This window comes from Moschus berezovskii, chromosome 8 (genome assembly GCF_049115385.1).
Source record: "Moschus berezovskii isolate FMDL1 chromosome 8, NW_MosBer_1.0, whole genome shotgun sequence".
Lineage (NCBI taxonomy): Eukaryota > Metazoa > Chordata > Mammalia > Artiodactyla > Moschidae > Moschus > Moschus berezovskii.
In genome coordinates this window covers 69,849,887-69,865,965 of record NC_142467.1, presented here as the reverse complement: position 1 = coordinate 69,865,965, position 16,079 = coordinate 69,849,887, and the positions used below count along the sequence as shown (strand labels likewise).

The window sequence follows — 16,079 nt, the reverse complement described above, 5'->3', positions numbered from 1 at the left end:
GAGCCTGGCAGGCTAGAGTTGATGGGGTCACAAAGTCAGACACGACTGAGCAACTTCACTTTTAACAAACAAAAGGATATGGCAGCTGTCTTTAAGTTTTTAACTGAATAAGGAAATTATTTAACTGTAAATAAGCAGTTGAAAACTAAGATGAGAAGTATGAATCAAAATAGAAAACTGAATAAAATAAGAATTACAGAGATTAGCTTATAAAATGAAGTGAATAGTTTTTCTCATTAGCAGACAATTAAAATTTCTCGATAGAAGCTAGGAGAGAACTCCAAAGGAAGTTCAAGAAGTCTTTCTTTAGGGTGAAGGTAGATAGAATAGGACAATTAGAAAAGCAATATGCAAGAAATAAGAATGTCAGTACATTAAGAAATTCAAACATGGGAGAAATAATGGTTAAGTAAGTGATTATTATAAATCAAAGGGAATAAATATTCATTTACCAACTTTCAGATATAATCTTTCTAATTTCTAAGTATAGGTGTTCTAATTTGATGAAGTTTTGTGTTTTTTTCCCCATTTTCTCTTTTATGAGAATGTGATGCTTTGGAGTCTGATCCATAAGTGTACAAAGAAAGTTCTGACCAACAGATTAAATTATTTTAGCAGAGCACCACATCCTCTGCTACACTATTTTGCTTCTGCAAGTTTTCAGAATAAGGCATTTGAATGAAAATATGAATATGAATCAGAAGAATGATACTTCAACTGACTTCATCCTCCTGGGGCTCTTTCCCTGGTTTAGACATCCCAACCTCCTCATCCTCATTATCATCCTTATCTACACTGCTGCCTTTACTGGAAACTCCATACTAATCCTCCTTATCTGGCTGGACTCCCATCTTCATACTCCCATGTACTTCCTGCTCAGTCAGCTCTCCCTCATTGATCTGGCTTACATCTCCTGCACAGTCCCCAAAATGGTCATCAACTATTTCACAGGGAAGAAGAACATTTCCTATTTTTCCTGTGCTACTCAGCTCTTCTTTTTCCTCACCCTTGGCCTTGCTGAGTGCATCTTGCTGCCTCTCATGGCTTATGACCGCTATGTGGCTGTCTGTAATCCCCTGCGATACACAGTCCTCATGAACCCCAACATCTGTCTCCAGATGGCTGCTGCAGCCTGGATTGGTGGAGTCCTTGCAGCCCTTGTACACACCATCTATCCAATGAACTTCCCCATCTGTGGTTCCAGAGAGATTGATCATTACTTCTGTGAGATGCCTGCCATACTGAGATTGTCTTGTACGGACATATCAGCCTATGAGATGGTGAAATTTGTGTCAACCATTGTTTTTCTCCTGATCCCATTTATTCTCATCCTAACTTCCTACACTCTCATCTTCCTCACTGTTCTCAGGATGAACTCTCGCAAGGCCAGGAACAAAGCCCTGGCTACCTGCTCTTCCCACATGACAGTGGTGAGTCTCTACTTTGGTCAAGCTATCTTCATCTACATGACACCCACCTTAGCCCATACACCTGAACAAGACCAGATTGGAGCTGTTCTTGGCACCATAGTGACCCCCATGCTCAACCCACTCATCTACAGCCTGAGGAATAAAGAAGTGGCAGGGGCTCTGAGGAAGTGCACGGGAAAGTGTTACAATTGAGGAAATATCATATTCTACTATGTCACTGTCAGAAATGTTCTACTGTCAATATTAAAAATAATCATGGTCACTGGACTGTCATATGGGAAATATAACAGCATAAAGCAGCAGGATGATATTAGGATGCATACATATTGACATATGTCTATTGAGATGGAGTTGTTCTTAGTTCTATAGTGATGACTATCAGTTCAGTTCAGTTCAGTCGCTCAGTCGTGTCATAGTTGACTACAAACAATCTGTTACTTGTCTTTAGCTTTGGGGGAAATTACATGGGTTTACACAGATAATCTCCATCCTCTGGAGCAGCTTCATATAATCCAAAACTGATTTTCATCCTATAACTACTTGGTTGATGTTTCTTATTTTAAAGTCATTATTTCTGTGTCTTCTTTCATTCATCAATTCATTCTTAATGGCTTTGACTGAAGCTCCACTGTGCAAAAGATCAAAGATTACTTATTCCATGAAATAGTTCTATATAACTCTTCCTTTTTCTAATGTCCTACTTGTTCAGTTCAGTTCAGTTCAGTCGCTCAGTCATGTCCGACTCTTTGCAACCCCATTAACCACAGCACGCCAGGCCTCCGTCCATCACCAACTCCCGGAGTTCACTCAAACTCATGTCCATCGAGTCGGTGATGCCATCCAGCCATCTCATTCTCAGTCATCCCCTTCTCCTCCCGCCCCCAACCTTTCCCAGCATCAGAGTCTTTTCCAGTGAGTCAACTCGTCACATGAGGTGGCCAAAGTATTGGAGTTTCAGCTTTAGCATCAGTCCTTCCAATGAACACCCAGGATTGATCTCCTTTAGAATGGACTGGTTGGATCTCCTTGCAGTCCAAGGGACTCTCAAGAGTCTTCTCCAACACCACAGTTCAAAAGCATCAATTTTTCGGCACTCAGCTTTCTTCACAGTCTACTCATACATAATTTTTACTGTTTACTACATGTAATTTATGTAGTTGCATTATGTACACTTCTTAATTTAAAAATATAAATAACCCTATGTTAATAGAAACAATGAGATGAATGAATTCAGAATAACTTGAAGGGATTAGATAAGAATTATTATTTTTTATTTTTTTCTACTAATTTTCACCATTTTTCATTCTTCAATGCTACATTAAATGTTGCTATTTTTCAAGCTAATGAAATAGTTCAATTTCATAATTTATAATCCAATGTGACTACTGAGACTGTAGTTAAAAATAACTACAATTAACTGAAACTTATGATTATGTCATCTTATTTCAAGTAAAATGAGCAATAATAACAAAATTTAAATTTATAATATTATAACTCATTGTTTAGTTAACTGTTCAATTTTCTTATTATTATTGACATCAGCAATATCATCATTAAAATCATGTCCTCTTGTTCTAGGTGGCCCATTTTAATAGTTATAGTTGTAGTAATCTCTTATGATCCTTTGCATTTCTGTGGTATAAGTTGTAACTTCTTTTCATTTCTGATTTCACTAAGTCCTCTCTAAATTAATAAAATTGATGCATCTGTATAAAGTTTTATCAATTTTATTTACTTTTTCAAAGAACTAGCTCTTAATTTTATTGATCTCTTCCATTTTTATTATCTATTTTATTTCTACTCTAATCCTTATGGTTTGTTTTCTTCTATAACCTTGTGTTCTGTTTGTTTTTCTTCTTTTAGTTTCTTTAGATGTAAGGATAAGTTGCTTATTTTAGATTTTTCTTTTTTCCTGAGGTAGATTTGTATTGCTATGCAATTCCCACTTAGAACTGTTTTGCTGCATCTTGTAGATTTTTGGTCTAATGGGTGTTTGAGTGTTTCATTTTATTTGTCTCCAGGTATTTTTTTAAATCTCTTCTTTGATATCTTCAATAACTCATTGGTTGTTTAATAGCATATTTTTTAGCCTCTACGTGTTTGTGTTCTTTGCAGTTTTTCTCTTGTCATGTAGCCTTGTAGTGGGAAAAGATGATTAATATGAGTTGAATTTTCTTAAATTTACTGAGATTTGTTTTGTGCCCTAGCATGTTATCTACCTTAGAGAATGTTCCATGTGAAATTGAAATGAAGGTCTATTGTGCTGATTTTGTATAAAATGTTACATATATATATATATATATATATATATATATATATATCCAATTAGTCTAATGCACCAATTAAAGCCAGTGTTTCCTTCTTTATTTTATTTCTGGATGAAATTCAGAAATTAATTTTTTCCACTAATGTAAGTTTCTTGTTAAGTCCACTGCTGTTCCTGTGCTACTGTCAATTTCTACCTTTATGTCTTTCAATTTTTTTTCTACTTAGGTGCATATATATTTAAAACTGTTATGTCTTCTTGAACTGATCTCTTGATTATTATATTATGTTCTTCTTTTTATAGTCTTGTTCTAAAGTCCATTTTATTTTACAAAATTATTGCTAGCCCTGCTTTCTTTTCATTTCCATTTGCAAGGAATATTTTCAGTTTGTGTGTACCTTTAGATCTGAAGTGACTCTCTTAAAGGCAGCATATATTGGATCTTGTGTTTGCATCTATTTAGCCATTCTATATCTTTTCATTGCAGAAATTATTCCATTTGTAATCCTTGAAAGGTTTGTACATATTGCCATGTTGTTAATTGTTTGTGGGTTATTTTGTAGTACTTTTTTATTCCCCTCTGCTTTTGTTCTCTTTCTTGTGACTTGCTGACTCTATTTAGGGTTATATTTGGATTCTTTTATCTTCTGGATGTGTGCATATCTATTATAAATTTTTATTTATTTTACCTGGAGATTTGTATAAAGCAATCTATATAAATACATGATTGTTTAAAGTTGTTGATATAAGTTTAAGTACATTTTTAACAACCTTGCAATTTCACTACCCTCTCTCCATGTTGATTTTTGATGCCATATTTTACATCTTTTTGTTTTGTGGATCCATTAACTACTTATTGTGGATATAGATGATTTTGCTATTTTCATCTTTTGGCCTTTCGATTAGTTTTATATACTGTTGATTTGCTACCTTTGTTATATATTGACCTTTGTCAAAGAGATTTTTCCTTTCATAATTTTCACATTTCTAGTTGTATCCTTTTCTTTTTCACTTAGAGAAATTCCTCTCATATTTCTTTTAAAATCAGTTTCAGTGATGCTAAACTCCTTTATCTTTTCTTAAAGTTTTTGATATTTCCTTTAAACCTGAATAAAAGCCTCTAGATGGAGTATTCTTGGTTGTAGGTTTTTCTCTTTCATACTTTAAAAATATCAAGTCACTTCTTTCTGGCTTGCAGAGTTTCTGCTGTAAGTTATCTGATAGCCTTATGGGAGTTCCCCTGCATGTAACTCTGCTTTTCCCTTGCTGCTTTTAATATTCTCTCTTCTTCTTTAATTTTTGTCATTGTAATCATAATTTGTCTTTGTGTTACCTTCTTTGGGTTTGTCCCATTTGAGGTTCCCTGTGCTTCCTGGACCTGGATGTCTGTTTCCTTTCCCCGATTAGGGAAATTTTTAGGCATTATAACCTCAAGTATTTTCTCTGCCCCATTCTTTCTTTCTGAGACCACTTTAATGTGAATATTAGTATGCTTGATATTGTCTCTGAGATCTCTTAAATTGTCCTCATTTCTGTTTATTCTTTTTCCTGTCAGCTTTCATGATTTTCACTTCTGTGTCTTCCAGCTTGCTGATCCATTCCTCTGTACAGTCTACTGTTGACTCACTCTAGTGTATTTTTTATTATTATTGTTATATTATTCAGCTATTTTTGGCTTTTCTTTTTAATATTTCCTAACTCTCTGTTAAAGTTCTCACTGCATTCATTCATCATTCTTCTCCAAAGTTCCCTGAGCATCTTTACAATCATTACCTTAAACTCTTTATCAGGTAGATGCTTATCTCAGTTCACTTAGTTCTTCATACAGTTTTAGCTCGTTCCTTTGTTTGAAAAATATTCATCTGTCACCTCATTTTGCCTAATTCGATATTTCAATTTCTATTTATTTGGTAGGTGGTCTATGTTTCCTGATCTTGGCAAAGAGGTTCTTTGTAGGAGACATCCTATGTGTCTCAACAGTGCACTCCCCCTTGGTCACAGGAGCTAACTGCTAGAGGGGCACCCCCTCATGTGGATTGCATGAGTCCTTCTGACTAGTACTATTATGGGTGGTCTTTAAGGTGTGGCTAGCTCCTAGTCCTGTTAGTTGAAAACTCTGCCTTGTATTGAGTCTACTGACAGATAGGTGAGGCTGGGTCCCAAGACAGATAGCTTTAGTTCTCCAGGAGGTCCCAAGACCAATGCTGACCCACTTACGCATGGAGTCAGGTTTTGTTGTGAGTGGTTGTTTGGTCTTGGTTCCCAGATCTAGTATCAACTGGTGGGCAAAGCAGGTCCTTGACATTGCTGGTTGAAGGGTTCAGGGAGTCCCAGATTTGGTTCTGGGCCACTGGTGAGTGGAACGGAATCCAAGGGAAGCTGGCTGAGAGATCCAACATGTCTCAGAGTTGGTGCTATCTCTTGGTGGGCAGAACTGGGTCTTTGGGGGTTCCAGAGCTGATATTGGCCTGCTGGTGGCAGGGCTTATGCCTTGCAGAGGGGTGGGGTGGTCCCAGGGCTAGTGCCAGTTCACTGGTCTGTGGAGCCAGTCCTGAGCTCTTTGGCTGGCTGCAAGGCTCTGGAAGTCCTGGAGTATGTATGTATGTTGACCCACTGGTGGGTGGGGCCCAGTTATTCCTGGAGCTGATGCCTGCCCTCTGTAGGATGAGGCTGTTCCCAAGGCTAGCATTGGCCCACTGGTGGGTGACGCCAAATCCCAGATTCTCTGTCTACAAAGCCCTGGGTATCTCAGAGCTAGTTCTGCGTCATTGGTGTGTGGGGGCATATTGTGAGCCATAAACTAAAGGGGGAATTACAAAATGGCATTTGCCAGCACCAGCAACCACATGATAGAACATGCTCCCCAAAAAGACTCCCACCAGTATTCATGTCCTGAAGGTGAGTTCCAGCTGCCTCCCGCCTTTCTGAGAGACTCTCCAAGATCACCAGCTGGGTCTGACGCATGCTTCTTTCAAATTACTGTCTCTTCTCTGTATTCCAGAGCACGTGATATTCTGTGTCAGCCCTTTAAGACAGATATCTCTATTTTCCACAGTCCTCAGGCTTTTTCTAAATCAAGCCTTACTTGTCTCACAGCCTGGTCTGGGGAATTCAATATGGGGTTTGGACTCCTAACTTGTTGGGGAGAACCTCTGCAATTGTAATTATTCTCCCATTTGTGGGTCACCCATATGAGGGTATACATCCTGTCTATACTGCATCTCCATCCTTCCCACTCATATTGTTGTGCTTCTTATTTATATCTTTCATTGTATGAGATCTTTTCTGTCAGTGTTCTGGTTTTTCTCATCAATATTCAATCCGTAAATAGTTGTAATTTTGGTGTGCTCAATGAAGGAGGTGAGTTTAGGATCTTCCTACTCAACCATCTAGGCCACCCACCAAAGGTCTCTTTTCATTTAGTGCTATGACTGTTATTTTTTTGGCCCAATCAAGGAACATTTTCACTATAACAAATCTCTTAAAATATTAGTTAATTTTCCAGTAATATTACTGGGATTTACTTCATTATCTCAAGGTCACAATAACAAATCTGCTTAGAATAAATTTTTTTGGTGGGTTTTCTGTGAAGCTTCTATGGGAAAAAATACCCTTAAGATTTATATAAATTCAACTATAGAGAAGATTTGCAAGATATAACATTAAATTCCTAGAAGGATTTTTAATACGGCAGTTTCTATATTCCAAAGTCAAAGCTATGGTTTTTCCAGTAGTCATGTATGGAAGTGAGAGTTAGACCATAAAGAAGGCTGAGTGCCCAAGAATTGATGCCTTTGAATTGTGGCATTGGAGAAGACTCTCGAGAGTCCCTTGGACAGCAAGATCAAACCAATCAATCCTAAAGGAAATCCATCCTGAATATCCATTGGAAGGACTGATGGTGAAGCTGAAGCTCCACCTGATGCAAAGAGCTAAATCATTGGAAAAGACCATGAAGCTAGGAAAGACTGAAGGCAGGAGGAGAAGGGGATGACAGAGGACAAGACAGTTGGGTCGCATCACTGACTCAGTGGACATGAGTTTTAGCAAACTCCGGGAGATTGAAGGACAAGGAAGCCTGGGATGCTGCAGTCCATGGGGTTGCAAAGAGTCAGACAAAACTGAGTGACAGAACAACAACAATAGCACTATACACTAACAATAAAAGATCAGAAAGAGAAATTAAGGAAACAATTTCACTTACCACCACAATAAAAAGAGTAAAATACCTAGGAATAAACCTAGGTAATGGAGTCGCAAAGAGTCAGATATGACTGAGCGACTGAACTGAACTGAACTGAAACAGGCAAAAGATCTATACTTTAAAATTGCAAACATTGATTTAAAAAAATTGAAGAGAGCATTATAAAAGTCTACAAAAAATAAATACTGGAGAAGATGTGGAGAAAGGGAACCCTCTTGTACTGTTGGTGGGAATGTAAACTAATATAGCCACTACGGAGAAAGTATGGCAATTCCTTTAAAAACTAGGAATAAAACTACCATATAACCTAGCAATCCCACTATTGGGCATGTACCATAAGAAAACCATAATTTTAAAGACATATGAAAAAAAAAAGACATATGTACCACAATGTTCATTGCAGCACTATTTACAATAGCCAAGACTTGGAAGCAGCCTAGAAGTCCATCGACAGACGAATGCACAAAGTCATGATACATATATACAATGGAACATTACTCAGCCATAAAGGGAAACAAATGTGAATCAGTTGAACTGAAGTGGATGAACTTAGAGCCTGTTATATAGAGTGAAGTAATTCAGAAAAAGAAAAAGAAATATCATATATTAATGCATATATATGAGGAAATGGTACTGATGAACCTATTTGCAGGGCCGTAATATAGGCTTAGAGAATGGACTCATGGACACAGTGGGGGAAGGAGAGGGTGGAACAAATTGAGAGAGTAGCACTGACATATATACACTACCATGTGTAAAATAGATGACAAGTGGGAAATTGCTATATAACACAGAAGCTCAACCCAGTGCTCTGTGATGACCCAGAGGGATGAAAAGTTGAGGATAGAGGGAATGGAAGGAAGGCTCAAGAGGGAGAGGATACACATATAGTTATGACTGACTTGCATTGTGTGGCAGGAACCAACATAACATTGCAATTATCCTCCAGTTTAAAAAAAATAAATTTAAAAATGACACAAACAGATAAAAAGATATATCCTGTTCTTGGATTGGAAGAATCAATACTGTTAAAATGATGACACTACCAAAGGCAATCTACAGATTCAATGCAGTCCCTATCAAAGTGCCAATGGCATTTTTCACAGAGCTAGAATAAAAAATATTAAAATTTGTATAGAAACACAGAAGTTAAACAGCCAAAACAATCTTGGGAAAGAAAAATGGAGCTGAAGGAATCAGGTTCTCAGAGTTCAGTCTATAGTACAAAGTTATAGTCATCAAAATAGTATGGTACTGCCCTGCGACCCCCGCCCCCTCCCCCCACAAAGAACAGAAATCAAGGTTAATGGAACAGAATAGAAAGCCCAGAAATAAGCTCACTCTCTTATGTTCAATTAATCTATGACAAAGGAGAAAAGAATATACAAAGGAGAAAGGACAGTCTCTTCAATAAGAGACTCGGGAAACCTGGTGCTGGGAAAACTGAGCAGCTATATGTAAAAGAATGAAATTAGAGCATTCTCTAACACTGTGTGTGTGTGTGTGTGTTAGTCGCTCAGTCATGTCTGACTTTATGACCCCATGGACTGAAGCCTGTCAGGCTCCTCTGTCCTTGGAATTCTCCAGGCAAGAATACTGGTGTGGGCTATCATTCCCTTCTCCACTCTAACACCATACATAAAAATAGACATAAAATGAGTTAAAGACTTAAATGTAAGACTGGATACTATAAACTCTTCAAAGAAAACACAGGCAAAAAAAAATCTTTGACATAAGTCTCAGCAATATCTTTTTGATTCATCTCCTAGAGTAATGGAAATAAAAACAAAAATAAACAAATGGAGCCTAATTAAACTTAAAGCTTTTTAAGTTTAGGAAAGCAAAGGAAACCATAAACAAAACAAAAAGACAGCCTACAGAACTGGAGAAAACATTTGCAAATGGTGTGATTGACCAGGGATTAATTTCCCAAACATACAAACAGTTCATACAGCTTAATATCAAAACACAAGCAACCCAATCAAAACGTGTAGAAGATCTAAATGACATTTCTCCAAGGAAGAAAAATAGATGACAAAAAGGCACATACATGATGTTCAACATCACTAATTATTATAGAAGTGCATATTAAAACTACAATGAAATATCAACTCACACTGGTCAGATTCACCATCATAAAAAAATTTACACAATAAATGATGGAGAGAGTGTGGAAGAAAAGGAACCTCCTACACTATTGGTGGGAAGTAAACTGATGAAGCCACTATGGAAAACAGTGTGATGATCCCCTTAAAAACTAAACATAGAGCTACCATATGATTTAGCAACCCTACTCCTGTGCATATACCTGGAGAGAAATATCATTCAAAAATATACATGTACCTCAATGTTCATTGCAGCACTATTTACAATAACAAAGACATGGAAGCAAATTAAATGTCTATCAACAGAAGAATAGATAAAGAAGTTTGTTTTATATATATATATATATATATCCCCAGGCACCTCAGTGGGTATGGAATCTGCCTGTAATGTGGGAGACACAGGAGACATGCATTCTATCCCTGGGTCAGGCAGATCCCCTGGAGGAAGGCATGGCACCCCCCTTCAGTATTCTTTCCTAGAGAAACCCATGGACAGAGGAGCCTGGCAGGCCATAGTCCAAAAGATCGCAAAGACTAGGACACTACTGAAACAACTGAGCTTGTACTCCTATATATAAAAAAAAATATATATATATATATACACATATATATATATTAACCCCTGCATATGTGTGTGTGTGTATGTGTGTTGTGTTAGTCACTCAGCTGTGTCCAAGCCTTTGCAACCCCATGGACTGTAACCTGCCAGGTTTCTCTGTCCATGGATTTCTCCATGCAAGAATACTGGAGTGGGTTGTCATTTCCTTCTCCAACACACACACACACACACACACAAAGGTACTTGGACAAAAAAACAAGAATGAAATAATACTTTAGCAGCAATATGGGTGGACCTAGAGATTATCATACTAAGTAAGCCAAAGACAAATACTATATGATATCACTTATATGTGGAATCTTAAACAATGATACAGTGAACTTATTTTCAATACACAAAGACTCACAGACACAGAAAAAAAAACCCAAAACTTATGGTTACCAAATGGGGTGTTTGGGGAGAGACAAATTAGGAGTTTAGGTTTAATATATGCACAACAATATATTTTAAAAATTGTAAATTACTTACTTTATATTCCATGGAATTATAATATTTATTATAATATATATGGGGTCCAACTCTTTATGACCCCATAGACTGTAGCCCACCAGGCCTCCTCTGTCCATGAGAATTTCCCAGGCAAAAATACTGGAGCAGGTTGCCATTCCCTTCTCCAGGGGATCTTCCCATCCTAGGGATTGAACTGAGGTCTCCTTCCTTGCAGGCAGATTCTTTAAAGACTGAACCACCAGAGAAGCCTATATATATTTATCTGTCAGTCAGTTTAGTCGCTCAGTCGTTGACTCTTTGCGACCCCATGAATCACAGCACACCAGGCCTCCCTGTCCATCACCAACTCCCAGAGTTCACTCAAACTCATGTCCATCGAGTCGGTGATGCCATCCAGCCATCTCATCCTCTGCCGTCCCCTTCTCCTCCTGCCCCCAATCCCTCCCAGCATCAGAGTCTTTTCCAGTGAGTCAACTCGTCGCATGAGGTGGCCAAAGTATTGGAGTTTCAGTTTTAGCATAAGTCCTTCCAATGAACACCCAGGATTGATCTCCTTTAGAATGGACTGGTTGGATCTCCTTGCAGTACAAGGGACACTCAAGAGTCTTCTCCAACACCACAATTCAAAAGCATCAATTCTTCGGCACTCAGCTTTCTTCACAGTCCAGCTCTCACATCCATACATGACCCTGGAAAAACCATAGCCTTGAGTAGACGGACCTTGGTTGGAAAAGTAATGTCTCTGCTTTTTAATATGCTGTCTAGGTTGGTCATAACTTTCCTTCCAAGGAGTAAGTGTCTTTTAATTTCATGACTACAATCAGCATCCACAGTGATTTTAGAGCCCCCAAAAATAAAGTCTGACACTGTTTCTACTGTTCCCCCATCTATTTCCCATCTGTATGTGTATATATATATATATATATATACATACATATATATATGTAATTACTGTGAGTCAGTGTACATGGTCAGTATATATAGTCACTGACTATATACATGTACATAGTCATTGTCTTATACACCTGAAACTAAGACATTTTAAATTAACTATACTTCAATTTTTTAATCATTTAAATTCTAAAATTAAAAACTAAAAGTATAACTACCATTTGATCTGACAGTTCCACTCCCGGGGATATACCTGGAAAAACTGAAATTATTATGGTTAGTGAAATAAGTAAGACAGAAAATGACAAATGTTGTATGATATCACTTATATGCAGAATCTAAAAAATAATACTTGTGAATTACATATACAAAACTGAAACAGACTCATAGATATAGGCAAAAGTACTTTTGATTTCCAAAGGCTATAAGTAAGGGGTAATAGACAAATTAGGGGGTATGGAAGGAATGATAGTGAAAAGTGAAAGTTGCCCATTCGTATTCAACTCTTTGCAAACCCATGGAATGTAGCATACTAGGTTTCTCTGTCCATGAGATTATTCAAGCAAAATTACTGGAGAGGGTTGCTATTTCATTCTCCAAGGGATTGAACACAGGTCTCCTGCACTGAAGACAGATTCTTTACTGCCTGAGCCACCAAAGAAGCATAGATACCTGAATGTTTAATATGAGAGTACAACCCTTGAGACTTACAAGAATTACTTGAAGTTGATACAACATATCTGGTGGAATATAATGTTAGTTCATAAAGTATGTGTCGTTTTGCATAAATGTATATAACCTTATTCATTGTTTTTGCTTTCTTTTTATTCTCTCCAGTAAGCTATAAAACTTCAGAATATCTTAAAATTTTCCATTATGATTTATTCTTTTTCTTTTGCAAAATTTATAAAACATTATAAAGAAATTAAGGTGATTTTGATATTTTAAACTAAATATAAATCAGGTTTCTGCTTGTACTTTCACATTTATAAACAGACAATGCAAATTTAAGAGTGCAAGGTGCTCAACTTGGTACTCTGTGATGACCTAGATGGGTGAGATAAGGGTGTCCAAGAGAGGGTATATATGCATACATATAGCTGATTCACTTCATTGTACAGCAGAAACTAACACAACATCGTAAAGCATCTATTGTTCAGTCACCAAGTCGTGTCCAACCCTTTATAACCCCATAGACTGCAGCATGCCTGGCCTCCTTGTCCCTCACCATCTCCCAGAGTTTGCCCAAGTTCATGTTCATAAAAGCATCTATACTCCAATACAAAACAAAATAAAGAATGAAATATTTGTTTACTCCCATTATACTGAAAAAAAGTTAGTGTCTACAAATTGAGTTGTTGGCAAAGATACAGGGAAATGCTAACTCCTAAATTGCAAGTTAAGAGTGGAAACTGATAAATCACTTTGGAGAACAATTCTACAATATTTAAGCAAAGTTTGTAAAAGACTAAAGACCTTTACTTTGGTTAAATCACACTGGAATTTTCTCCTTGAAGAGAGAAATCAATCCACAAAATGTCATCAAGCAAAAGCAGATTGATTTTATTAAAGAATACTAATCTAAAAGTAATAATTAAATGAGGAAAGAAAAAAATTGCAATTTAGGAACAAAATTTCAGTATTTTAGACCTGGGCTAAAGCTCTCTTAACCTTTTTTGCAAAGGGCTTGAAGCTTTTAGCAAAGGAAAGCTTTAATCTAACCAAAAATTTTACAAACTTTTAAAACCTGTCAAAGTTGTATGATTTGAGCAAGTAGCAAAAATCTTAGCAAAGCTGCATTTACAATTTTACTGGGAAATGTCCTGTAGGAGTCTTCACATTTACTTTGACATTGTTTCTAGAACAGTGATCATTCCTAGTAAGGCAGATCAATTATTATTGATCATCATCAGCAAAGTTTCTTCAGCAATAAGTTTCCAACATTGAAGAAATGTATTCTTGCTATTGTTTGGAGAAGGACTTGGGTGACACCCAGCGGCAATCTTGGGAATGTCAAAGCTCACTATGCATGGGACAGTTTTGCAAATCATTGACATGTGTTTAATTAATAGCATTTCAGTAAGTCCTTTTGGATTCACCAAATCAAAATGGACAATTATTATGAAATCATTGTAAAACAAACAAACAAATGTTGTTTTTTTAATAGAGTAAGCTGAAACACATTGTCCTTAGTTTTTAAATTCCATTCTAAGTATGGACAAAAATCTTAATTTTGTCAGACATCATATATTCTCTATTAAGTAATTAATTTATTTCTATTTTTAATTAAGATGCTTGCAGAAGTCAAAAACTTCATTTGTCTCTACAATATGTCTATATCACAAACAATCTCAAAGGCATCTCTGCTGAATTATACCTATCCACCTAATCTATTTTCTATTAGGCAGAAGGCAGAATTTGGATGGAGTGTTATATTCAATTATTTACATACTATTTAGTCAACCCCACATAATGAATTATAGATATTTTTAATGTATTTATAAAACAGTTTTCAAAGGTCATAGCAATCAATTTATCTTGATTATTCTCAAAATATGTGAATGAAACCACTGTAATTTCAGAAGGCAAAGAGGACTAAAGAGCCTCTTGATGAGGGTGAAGGAGGAGAGTGAAAGAGCAGGCTTAATATTAAAAAAAAATAAGATCATGGCATCCAGTCCTATTACTTCATGGCAAATAGAAGGGGAAAATGTGGAAGTAGTGACAGATTTCCTCTTCTTGGGCTCTAAAATCACTGCAGATGGTGACTGCAACCATGAAATCAGAAGATGATTACTTTTGGCAGGAAAGCTATGACAAATCTAGGCAGTGTGTTGAAAAGTAGAGACATTACTCTGCCAACAAACATCTATTTAGTCAAGGCTATGGTCTTCCCAGTGGTCACATACAGGTTGTGAGAGCTAGACCAAAAGAAGGCAGCACCCAAAGAACTGATGCCTTCAAACTGTGTTGCTGGAGAAGACTTCTAAAACTCCCTTGTACAGCAAGGAGATCAAACTAGTCAATCTTAAGGGACATGAACCCTGAATACTCATTGGAAAGACTAATGCTGACGCTGAAGCTCTAGTATTTTGGTCATCTGATGTGAACAGCCAACTCATTGAAAAAGTCCCTGATGCTGGGAAAAATAGAGGGTACCAGGAGAAGAGGGCATCAGAGGATGAGATGGCTGGATGGCATCACTGATGCAATGGACATGATCTTGGGCAAAATTCAAGAGATGGTGAGGGACAAGGAGGCCTGGCATGCTACTGTCCAAGAGGTCGCAATGCATTGGATACAACTGGGTGACTGAACAAAAACATTCTTAAACTGTCCTTCAAAATGAATAGTCTAAGGAACCATCTAGCATTTGAACAACCATTTAAATAATCAAGGATTCACCTTCATCAGAAAAGAAACTATGGTATCTGAATTTACATTTAGAGCAGACTTACGGTTCTTAGAAAGTAAGAGGGAAAATCAAAATCTCAAGGTGATATGACTAGATGGTAAGTGTTGTGTTCAGTTCAGTCACTCGGTCATGTCCAACTCTTTGCAACCCCATGGACTGAAGCACACCAGGCTTCCATGTCCATCAGCAACTCCTAGAGCTTACTCAAACTCAACTCTGTCGAGTCAGAGATGCCATCCAACTATCTCATCCTCTGTCATCCCCTTCTCCTCCCTCCCTCAATCTTTCCCAGCATCAGGATCTTTTCCAATGAGTCAGTTCTTTGCATCAGGTGTCCAAAGTATTGGAGTTTCAGCTTCTGCATCAGTTGCAGTCCAAGGGACTCTCAAGAGTCTTCTCCAACACCACAGTTCTAAAGCATCAATTCTTTGACAATCAGTTTTATTTATAGTCCAACTCTCACATACATACATGACTACTGGAAAAACCATAGCTTTGATGAGATGGACCTTTGTCAGCAAAGTAATGTCTCTCCTTTTTAATATGCTGTCTAAGTTGATCATAGTTTTTCTTCCAAGGAGCAAACATCTTTTAATCTCGTGGCTGCAGTCACCATCTGCACTGATTTTGGAGCCCAGGAAAACAAATTCTGTCACTATTTCCATTGCTTCCCCATCTTTTTGCCATGAAGTGATTGGA

At 37.1% G+C, this 16,079-nt stretch overlaps 1 protein-coding gene across 1 annotated transcript; it reads left to right on the top strand.

Moving 5' to 3' along the window:
• The first annotated feature begins 680 nt into the window (after nt 1-680).
• On the top strand, nt 681-1,622 carry LOC129559107 (olfactory receptor 2T27-like). Its single transcript, XM_055430591.2, has one exon. The coding sequence runs from the start codon at nt 687-689 to the stop codon at nt 1,620-1,622; it is 936 nt and encodes a 311-aa protein (XP_055286566.2). The 5' UTR covers nt 681-686.
• The last annotated feature ends 14,457 nt before the right edge of the window (nt 1,623-16,079 follow it).

Bases quoted from the DNA above. Each gene is read 5' to 3' on its own strand.
- LOC129559107 (XM_055430591.2), top strand. From the start codon at position 687: ATGAATATGAATCAGAAGAATGATACTTCAACTGACTTCATCCTCCTG.